This window comes from Oppia nitens, unplaced genomic scaffold (genome assembly GCF_028296485.1).
Source record: "Oppia nitens isolate AA-2021 unplaced genomic scaffold, nextdenovo-longstitch-racon4-pilon3 scaffold16_pilon_pilon_pilon, whole genome shotgun sequence".
In the NCBI taxonomy this organism is placed as follows: domain Eukaryota; kingdom Metazoa; phylum Arthropoda; class Arachnida; order Sarcoptiformes; family Oppiidae; genus Oppia; species Oppia nitens.
The window spans coordinates 2,154,623-2,167,313 of NW_026533195.1; the positions used below are offsets into that span (position 1 = coordinate 2,154,623).

General features: G+C 19.9%; 1 protein-coding gene across 1 annotated transcript; it reads right to left on the reverse strand.

Moving 5' to 3' along the window:
* Positions 1 to 423: 423 nt before the first annotated feature.
* LOC128965073 (acyl-CoA desaturase-like) lies at positions 424 to 8,253 on the reverse strand. Its single transcript, XM_054311726.1, has 4 exons — positions 7,385 to 8,253; positions 5,574 to 5,638; positions 3,655 to 3,686; positions 424 to 726 (listed from the first exon to the last, which is right to left on the reverse strand). The coding sequence occupies exons 1-4, from the start codon at positions 8,251 to 8,253 to the stop codon at positions 424 to 426; spliced, it is 1,269 nt and encodes a 422-aa protein (XP_054167701.1).
* Between the last annotated feature and the right edge of the window lie 4,438 nt (positions 8,254 to 12,691).

Sequence of the window (12,691 nt, forward strand, 5' to 3'; positions counted from 1 at the left end):
ATATATATAAGATATATAATATTATAATAACTACAATAAAGTTTAACTTTATTTCAATTATATTATTATTATTGATTATAAGATAACATACTATTATAATAATATTGAAGTTATATATATATCTAATATTATATAATTTATAAACATTATTACAGTACAGTATTTGGCACCTGTAGTTTTTTAAATTTTTTTATTTATTTTTACATAATAATAACAATAATACTAATTAAATACTTTATAACAAACAGTATAATAATACTGTATAATACAGTAAACAATTTAAAATCCAATAAAACAAAAATTACTTAATTAGATAATCCAATATACAGCACATATAGCATATTTGGTTAGTATATGCTTATGTAGCTTAAGTATGATTTTAACACCTCCCGCACCCCGGCCCCCACCACAACCTACATGGCTTTAATATATGAAAACTTGTTGACCAGTGGCAAACTTGAACAATATTATCGGCCAAATAGGCCACATGGCAAACATAAGGCCCATTAGCCAATCGGTTAGACCATAGAGTATACGATAGGTTAGGCCACGGCGGGAACGTCGGGCAAAATATTCGGGAAGTCCTTTACGTTTGATTACTTGTTGGACGGATTCGTTGGACGGCTTTTTCAGATCGTAGGCCAGTCCTAGGGTGGCATTCATATCGATAAACATGGTGGCCGGGTTGAAAAACTCCCAACACTTTTTCTCACTGGAACTGTAGTCCTAATAAAATAAATTAATTAAAAAAAATTAATTAATTAATTTAAACAAAACAAAAAATAAATTAAACTAAAATTGTGGTACAAATATATTAATTGGAAAATATTATGATTATTATTGACAAAATATATATATATATATATAGATATTTGATTTAAATATTAGTAATAAATATAGTAGTAATAATAATAATAATTAATTAATTAATTAATTTAAACAACAAAACAAACAAAACTAAAATTGTGATACAAATATATTAATTGAAAAATATTTTAATTATTATTATTGACAAAATTTTATATATATATAGATATACTTGATTTAAATATTATTAATAAATATAATATTAATAATAAATATTAGTAATAAATATTAGTAATAAATATAGTAATAATAATAATAACTAATTAATTAATTATATTAGTATATAAATGTATATGATAATAATATAAATTATTTTAGTTTTTTTATAATGATAAAAAATTTTAATATTTATATAGATTTTTTATATGTAAAATTTTCTAACAAATAAAATCAATTACTTAGATTTAATCTAATTTATTATTATTATTATTATTATTATTATTATTATTATTTATATTTAATATGAAATAATTTTATTAAAAAAATTGATATATTTTTTTATATTGTTGACATTGATAATAAAATATAGAAAATTAGTTTTTATATTTTTTATTTTACTTTATTATTATTATTTTGTTAATACAAATAAATAAACAAAAAATAAAAGATGACTATATTATGTATGAAAATTTTATATCTATTTTTAACTTTTTTTTGTACAGTATTTTGTTACATATATTTAAGTATTATCTATATATATATATATATATACTGTATATATAAATTTAAATATTATATACACATTATTAGCTTTTTAACAGTGATTTCTAAGTCAGTGATGTGTTTTATTTGATGATAATATAAATATATTGTATTTTAATACTACTTTATTATATATATATATATAATTAATATAATATCTAATATGTTATATACCGTATTGTAATATAAAAATTTTATTATATTATATATTATTAAAATGCAAAACTCATTCACCATTCAGTCGTGTATTTATTTTTTTATTTTATTTTTACTTTTATTAAATACAATTCTCTTTACTAAATAAAAAAAAGTTAATACTTTTTTATTTATATATAAAAAAACTAAATAAGATATTATTATACTGTTATATACAGTATGTTATATATATATATATATAATATTTAACTAATACTACTAAACAACTACTACTAAAGTAATATAAAATTATTATTATTATTATTATCGTATTGTATTATATTTCATTTTCTAGTTTATTTGATATTATTATTATTATTATTATAGAGCTATTAATATTATAATTTTATTTAGAGAGAGAGAGAGAGAGAGAGAGAGAGATAACTTGTAAATACTATTTTATTTACATATAAAATATATTATACATTATATAATGGTAAAATTGTTGTCTATAATTTTAAAATTTAAATATTTATATTTAATGTAATGAATACTAATATATAGTATTAGTATTGTAGTAGTAGTACTGTATATAATGTATTATTGGTATAATATATATAAAAATGATAATAAATTTTATTTATTTTTTCGGTGAATATCTTGCTTTAACTTATATAATATATAATAATATTTATTACATATATATATAATAAATCCCTTTTACAGTATTATTAAATAAATTGTATTTTAATTTTCATATTTTATACAAACATTATATTTGTTATTTATTACACAATACAATTATGCTGTATATATATTACTGATTTAATATAATTATGAAAATAAAATTAAATGTTTAGTTGTATTGTTAAATATTAGATTTTTATTAACGTTAATAAATGAAAAATATTTAATTACATTTGATATTACTTATATATAAATTTTACAAAAATGTTTTTAAAATAAAAAAATAAAATAATTTATAAATACTGCATAACACAATAAATTGGGACACAATAAATACTGTATATTAGTTTATATAAACTTTATTAGTATATAATATAGTTTAATATAAAGTATTTAAGCAATAATAATAATAATAATGAAAAATTATTTATTATTATCACTATGCAAACAAAAATTAGCAATTTATTTATTTAACTTTATTTGTTGTTATTTTAAGCCTATTTTAGCTTTTAAAAAAAATTTTTGTAATTGTTTCAGTAGTAATCGTATCATAAATATAATGTACTTTATATATATATATATATATATATTGATATTAGAAATTTAAATTAGGAAAATTAATTAAATCCTCTAGAAGTTAGCAATAATTAATTTTAAAATTAAAAAAAATTCTAGTTATTTATCATGTAATAAATTTTTATAATATAGCTTAAAAATATAATATAAATTGAATATATTAGTAATTCTCAAATAAATTATAAACATTTTTAATAATAGCAATAATAATAATAATTATTATTATTAGTATTATTATTATTATTAGTTTTTAGTTATTAATATATATATATAATTAATTAGAAATATGTTAATTCCATATTATCCTAGATTATTACAAAAATATTTATTGTATATAAAAATTTATGATTAATATTTAAATACTAGAATTTAATTTTTCTAATAAAAATAATTTATTAAATAATAATAATAATAATAATACTGCACTTAAAACTATACACTATTTAAATCTATGTTAAAAACATTTTAATATCTATAATATTCATAGGCTTATAAATATTTATATATTAATCTATAATTATTATTTTTTCATTAAAATCATCTTAAAAATCATTATTATTATTACTTTTGATCTCAATTTTTTTATCTGTCTATAAATATTTAACTATATATATATTACTTAATAATAATAATAATAGTTTATAAAAATTTATAAAATTAAAAATTAAAACAATATAATATGCTTACCATTGGAAATGTATGATGATAGTTATGTGAACCTGGTAGAATAGATAGTTATGTAAAAATTAATTTTTGTTTAAAAAATTAAAATTGCATTTTAAAATAAACAGTAAACATTTATATGTATTAAAATGTAAAAATGTAAAATATAGCCTCTATTACAATTTTAAAAAAATTATTAAATTAATAATTAATTAGTAGGTATATCAAATGAATTAATTTATACTAATGTGTTAATAATTTTTTTAATTTTTTTTATAATAATAATAATTATTTATTAACTAATAATTTTTTTTGACACTATTTGTTTGATTTTTTTTGACACAAACTTTATATAATATTTATATACAATATATACGCTATATATTATACAGTAAATTATACTAATAACTAATAAATGATTATAATTTTAGATATCTAACAAAAAAAACTAATAATCAATAAAATAATTTTGTCGATAAAATAAACTAATAATTTGTGTGTGTTTTTTGGGGTTATATTATATTAAATTATTATAATATAAAGGTTAGGTTAGGCAAAAAAATATATTCAATATACAATATATATATATATACTGTATAATAATTATATTTAATATATTAACCGACAATCACTTTATCTTTTTGAGATAAAGCAAAATCATCACTTAATTTAAAAATCAATATACAGTATATACTGAATATATAAACCAAAATAATAATAATAATAAAATATTATTATTATTATTATTCTCACATTCATAAACTAGAAAAAATATATATACAGATTTTTTTTTGTTTATCAATTTTTATACTTTAATAATAATAATAATAGCAATGCATTAGCAATAAATAATAAAAAATAAAACATTTTTTTTATTATTTGCTTACATCAGCACTCTAGTAGGCCATCCCCTCCCCTCTACACCCCTGCCTTACCTCTGGGCAATACTACTACTACTACTACCTTTCCTCCCCCACCATAAAAAAATAATATCAAAAAAAAATTTAAGTAAAGTAAAAAAAATTTTGCGCAATATTTTTCTTAAATTTTTTATTACAGTATTATAATTATTATATGATTACTATTTTTTTGTCTCATCTAATAATATACAGTATAATATAATAATATAAAATAATATATATATATAAAAAATAATAATAATTTGTTTGTACTATTAATAGTATTATATATTTAGTAGTATTATATACAGTAATATTGTAGATACTATACTGTCTATTGTTTTTGTGTGTGTATGGCATCAAACAATTTAATGACTATATATTGTATGATTAGTTTAGGTATTAAATTAAGTTATTATTTTAGGAGATTATCTATCGGTTAACCATTAGATCCTTGAGCTGTAAAAAACAAAACACACTCTCTCTCTCTCTCTCTCTCTCTCTCTCTAAGTAGTCTATATTTGTACAGAAAATTCAATATAATATATCTATATATATATACAGTATATATATATATATATATAGTGAGTGAGTGAGTGAGTAAGTAAATGAGAGACAGTATTACTAAATTAATAACAGTATTATTATACTCTCTCTGTGTATACATATATATGTTGTTTGTGCCCAACATTGTTGTTGAGATCAATCAATTAAAGTCAACACAAATAACATTATATTATATAAGACACACACATACATACATACACAGTATATACTGTATATATAAAAACACTGTAATAATATGTTATACATTAAAACAAATAAAAAGGCCGGGTATTAATAAAACACTGATATAGACACATACATACATACATACACACACATACATACACACAATAACTAATCCGATAATAAAACATCATGAATAAGGGCGGCTCAGCCCTATTGAAATGGACAGTTAGGATATGATAAAAATAGTCGTCAATTGCATGTAATGTACAGTATATTACAGTTAATAAAATAGAGTACAAGTGCTATACATACCCTCACCCATCGATAAGTAAACGACTAATCGATTTTCAGTGGGTCTCATCTCATTGTTGTATGGCCTACAAAAAAAAATCAAAATTATAATAATTTATAGTAATATTTTCATAAAATTAATTATAAATTAATTTTAAATAAAATTTATCAAAAAAAACAAATTAATAACAACAACAAAACTTAAATATATGTTATTATTATTTTTTTTTAAATAATAAACATTTATCTATGATTTAATTAAATATTATTTAAATTAAAAATAATAATAATACTGTATACTAAAATATATTAATATGAAAATATTTTTAACATATTTTTTTTATTTTATAAAAATTATATATATATAAAAAAAATATTTATATATATATTGGACGTTATCTAAAAAATTATAAATGACAGTTTATTTTTGTTTGAATAGATTTTATTAAATTTATTTTATTTTATATATTTTGTTGTTGTTTTGTGTAAAAAAAAGCTTTTTAAAAATTACATATTTTTTTTGTTTAAAAAAAATCTAATATTATTTATAAGTCTGTATTATATATAATATTATAAATAAAAGCTTTAAACATTTTTTTTAAATACCCAATAGAATAGTTGTCTAGGTAAGTTATTATTATTATATAAAAATTACTATTATTATTATTATACCAAAAATAATTAAAATGCCATTATAATTTATAATATTTTTTTGTTACTAAAATCTAAAAAAAATTTATAATATATAATACTTTACTAGTATATAATATTTATATATATATATATATATATATCTTTAATAATAAATTAAATATAATATAATTTACATATATATATAATAATAATAATATAATAATAATAAGTCTAATAAAATAATGCACTTCAATAATTTAATATAGCTAACAAAAATACTATATATATATATATATATATATATATAAATTGATCTAGATAAATATTTTATGATTTTAGTTTATATATATTTTCTAGTTTAGTATTTTCAATAGAAAGTTGTTTTATAAATAGATCTATTGATTTATATTATAAATACCAGAATATACAGTACTATATATATATATATATATATATATATATTAAAATTATAAAAATAATTAATAACTAATCTTATAAATTTAGTGACTGTAAAAAACAAAATATTTTAATAATAATTATAATAATAATTTGCTATTCAATACACTATATATATACTAAAGTGTTTGATAATTAAGTCACTGTTAATTTCACACATGAATTGTAATAAAATAAGTGAACAATTTTTTGGTATTAAATATATTTTTTGCATATTATTATTATTATTATTTCATATTATATGTGTGCGCAATATGTGTATATAATTTATATTATTAAAACAAAAAACAAAAACAATACACTAACACATAAAGTGTATTAAAATTAATACATCAATTAGTTTCTATTCATTGAATCTAATTTATGATAAATTAATGGATTTTATAATTAAAAAAAAATATATAATAAAATAATAATAATATTTTTCTGTTATTTATAATTAAATCTCTATTAATAATAAATATAGTAATAATAATAATAACATTAATGATAATTAGCAAAAAAATAAATAAAAATAAATATATTTTTCAGATTTTAGTTTTTTAAGCGTAATTATTATATAATTAAAAACATATAATAATTTATTTTTATAATAATATGATAATTAAAATAATTATATATATATATATATATATTATAATTCAAATGTAATATTTAATAATTATATTTTTAATTAAATATTAAATTATTAATTAAAATTTAATTTTTCATATAATAATAATAATAATAATACAAACACTTACCGATCGCCCCAAAAATGACTGACAGAGTTAACTGTAAACAAATGATGCAAAACTACGACTGTCCTCAAACAGCCGCACACCAGGAAAGCGGTCAACAGGTTTTCCTGCCAACAATAATAGGGTACGAGTGTCGGTACGGCAAATCCGAGTATGATAACTAACGGTAAATATAGCCGATGTTGCCATCGGACTACCCAATCGCCCAGTAGATCATCAAACGATAGTTTCTGGCCAGCCTGGATAACTTCGGGTCGTTTTTTCAACATCCACCAACCAATGTGGGCGAAAAAGAAACCGCGGGACGGGTTTTTCGGATCGGCATCCGTTTCCGACCATTTATGATGTGTCCGATGATCGCGAGCGTAGCTAAAACACGACCCGTTGACGGTCATCGTCTGGAAAATGGCCAAAAATATTCGTAACGGTAGCCGTGCTTTGAACGCCCGATGAGCCCACAGTCGATGTGCGCCGACCGACATACCGAAACCGGAAAAAGCGGCCACTGCCGATACAAATACCAGTGTCCACAGTTTGACCGGTGCCTGGAGTGCATGAATGTACGACCACAGGGCCAGACCGTGCAATATGGCCAACCATATGACGTTTGTCCATTTAATTTGGCCGAACTCGTGGCCAAATATTAGCAGCCGTTTCGATGGTGTTGGCGGCAAGGGTTGGCCTTTTTGGTCTGTAGTTGGTTTGACAACGACATCGACGACAACAGCCGTATCGATTGATTGTTGGTCACCACCACTACTACCGGTGCTACCCGTACTGCTGCCGCACTCGCATTTGTCCAGTGAATCTATATCGTAGTCACCATTGGGATCGTCATCCCGGTGCTGGTATTCAACAATTTTTGGTGCCATTTAGTGGTTGTTATTAATAATAATTATTAAAAGTTTTTATTTTTTTTGTTTGTTTTTGTATTGTTTCAAAAATTTTGATATATATTTGTATTAAACATCACTTATTTTTAAATTAATATTTTTTTAAAACAATAAATAAATATAAAGTTTATATAGTTTGAAATAATAATTTGTTTGTTTTTTTTGTAAACAAATATAAACTATTTAATACTAAACAAAATATATATATATTTATTAAACACTTACAAAAAAACTTATTATTTTTTTAATATTAAATATATATTTCACAAAATTAATGTACACTAGGATTACACACAAACACACCTAAAAAAATAAACTTAAAACACACACAAAAATTATTTATACAATATTTGTTTATTTAGTTGAAGAAAATTTTCAATTATTAAAAAGTTTTTTTTTTTAAAAATAATATTATATATTAATAGACAAACACACGGATGAAAAAAACCATTTATCTTTCACTTTCAATATCTATGGCTTAATACTGTATTAATAATAATAATACAGTAATATGTGGTTTGACTTCACATACATACAGAAAAAAATATATAAATAAATATAAATATAAAGTAGTTATTAAAAAATAAAAATAAAAGTTGTTTTAAAAAAAAGTTTACGACAACTTTTTTTTATGTTATAAATAAAAACTTATTAGTAATAAGTTATTACTATTACTAAACACCCGGAACTGTAACTTACAAATAAAATTTACAAACAAAAATAAAATTGTAGTAAAAGTTGTTTTCAAAAATTTAGTTAACAACAAAAAAACCAAAAATAATAATAATAATAATAATAATAATAATAATAATAATAAATAGGAATTAGTTGTTTAAAACCAGTAAAAACATAATAATGATAATAATAATAATACCAAAAAAAAACTATTTAATAAAACTTGTTATAAATCATAAGTGAATTTTTAATTAGTTTTATTATTTTAATTTTTTTTTTATTAAAAAGTCATTGTAAATAAAACATTAAAATCAAAATTATTAAGTGATTTTATCTATTAAATAGAAATTATTAGTATTATTTAATTTTTTTCAATCAATATATAAACTTTATATCTGTAATAATTTAAAAAAATATATTTTGAATATAAATTATTGTCTACTATTGTTACTACAAAATTGTTATTACAATTACAAAACACAATTACAAGTAGACCTCAATACTTCTAATAAAAATTAAAGTACTTTACTCTATGAAAATGTTAAGTAAAATCCAAAAATTAAAAACTAAAACTTAAAGCTCATATAAATCAATGAAACATTTATTTATTTTAAATTTATTTAAATTTTTTTTTAAAAATATTATAATTATTATCCGAAAAAAAATTATAAAACTAAATAAATATATTAATTTCAGTTTCTTAATTATAATAATAATAATAATAATAATAATAATAATAATAATAGTAATAACAAAACTGGAAATCATTGAAAAAGATTTCTTTGCTATCCATAACCCAAAAACCTATTTTAGGATATATTATATTATACTGTAGTTTATATGACTGTATATATATATAAATAAATTTAATTTAATTTAATTTAATACATTTACAGTTTAAGAGAGAGAGAGAGAGAGAGAGAGAGAGAGARAGAAAGAAAGAAAGAAAGAAAGAAAGAGAGAGAGAGAGAGAGAGAGAGAGAGAGAGAGAGAGAGAGAGAGAGAGAGAGTTGTTATTAATAAACAAATAAAAAAACTAACAAAACGTGTTTATCGCCTAATATTGTTATAAAAATTTGGGAATTTTTTTATATCTGATAAATAATAAACATTAAATTTTATTAATAATTTTTATTTATTATTATGAAATTTGTACACAAATTTTTTTTTTGAAACAATACTTATAAAAAAAATATTAATGGAATATATATATATATATATAACATATAACAAACATATTATATGTTATTAAAATTATAAAAAAAAGTTTATAAAAAGCTACACTTTTGTCAACATTGTTGTCAAACATTTTGATAAAAATTATAGCTTTAGGTGTAAAATAAAACTAAAAAAGATTGTTTCTAATAATAATAATATGTTTTTGATTTTCATTAAAAAATTTTGTAAAAACTAACTATTTTTATTTATAATATACTTTAAATAATATTACCGGGAGTGACAAAAATCTATGCTAATTAACAAACAGTTGGGTTTATATATATATATATATCATACTAACCGGTAATCTCTTCATAAACTGTATATAACTTTATATATATATATACAGTATTTATAGACTACCTGTGCTTTATACCTCACTAACATACATAACAGTGTCTATGCGGTCAATAAACTAACAGTGCTGGAAAATATAATATTAAAATAATAATAATAAAACTATATATATATACAAACAAAAATAAAATGAAAATTTCTATATTATTTTGCATCAGACGCTATATAAATATATATATATTACTGTGGCAAATATATTTCGAGACAAATTGTAATATGAAAACTTAATAGATTTTTCTGCATTCGGTTTAATAATTAAAAATTATTTTTTTATGGTATTAAATAGTAGAGATATTCATTATTATTGTTAATTTTTAAAAATATTTTATAGTATACTAATTAAAGTTTTATAATGCTACAAAATTAGTAACCTCTATTTTTAGAATTGTATAATTTATAAAATCTAAGAAAAACTATTAATCCTGATAAAATAATAAAAGTATTTTTATTTTATTAGATTTCTGACAATTAAAGAATTATTTATGAAAAATTACAAAAAAATACAATTTATACTTATTTCTAAAAAACGAAAATAAATTTTAAAATGTTTTTGTTATTTATTAAAATTGGATTATTCTAATAAATTTTTTAAAATGATTAAATATTATATTATGTTGCCTGCTTTTAAGAAAATAATAAAATAATTTTTTATTATTGACGAAAATACCAAACATTATTAAAAATTAAAATTGTGCTATTTTGGAAGACAAATTTAGACCTAATTTTAGATAAAATTATTTATTAAAAATTGTAAGCATTTGATAAACTTACTGATTTTTACTAAAAAATAAACATCAAATATTACTCTTTAAAATTAATATTTTTTTGTTTAAATTTATTTTTATTTTAAACATAAAAATATCAAAAAAGATTACTGTTTTAAAATGTCATCTATCAAATATTTTTGTAAATAATTCCGAAAACTTTTTAGACAAAGATATTAAACTACTATTATTTTGATAAGTGATAATCATAGAAAATATGTACATTAAAACAAAAATATAAAACATTCTAATATTCGAATTATTTTAGAAAAACTTAGTACAAAGATTCTGTCTCGAAATTTATTAGCCACAGTAATATATGGTTTGAATGGTTTGAAACTGGTTTTTAAATTTTTGAAACAAAATAATAATAATAATAATAATTACTTTCACTCTAAATATATTTTTAATTGACTTTCACTCATAAGTTATTATTATTATTATTATTACAATGATTACAATAACGAAAAAAAAATTTTTTACTTCCCTTTTCACGAATTCCTGAAAGGAATCCGTATATGCATTCTATAAGTCGGTCTGTCTGTCTGTCTGTCTGTCGGTCTGTCGGTCTGTCGGTCTGTCGGTCTGTCGGTCTGTCGGTCTGTCGGTCTGTCGGTCTGTCGGTCTGTCGGTCTGTCGGTCTGTCGGTCTGTCGGTCTGTCGGTCTGTCGGTCTGTCGGTCTGTCGGTCTGTCGGTCTGTCGGTCTGTCGGTCTGTCGGTCTGTCGGTCTGTCGGTCTGTCGGTCTGTCGGTCTGTCGGTCTGTCGGTCTGTCGGTCTGTCGGTCTGTCGGTCTGTCGGTCTGTCGGTCTGTCGGTCTGTCGGTCTGTCGGTCTGTCGGTCTGTCGGTCTGTCTGTCCCACGAGGACATAGGTTCGAATCCAGGCTCAGCTACGATTTTTTTTTTGTTTTTTTTATTTTTATTTATTTTTTTTATTTTTTAAGTTTATTTTTAAGCAAAAAAAAAACAAAATGGAGTCCAATAATTAATAAAATTTTTTTTTTTTTTTTAAATTTTTTTAAAAGTTTATTTTTTAGGAAATTGAAGAAAATGGTGTCCAAAAATTATTTAAAAAAATTTTGAATTTTTTTTTGAATTTTTTTGAAAATTGATTTTTTATTTTTTTCGTTTTTAAGTTTATTTTTTAGGAAAATAGTAGTTTATTTTGTAATACTGAATTATTTGATACCCCACATGACTATAGTTGTTTATTTTGTCATACTAAATCGTTTGATACCCTACATAACTATAGTTGATTTTATTTTATCATACTGAATTTAATTTTTAATTATGATTAGGAATTCGTGTGGAAATGCTTTCTAGCATTCTCAACTGGTTAATATTATATTATAGATATAATAATAAAATTATTTTTTTTGAGCATATATTTTTACAGTTAATTA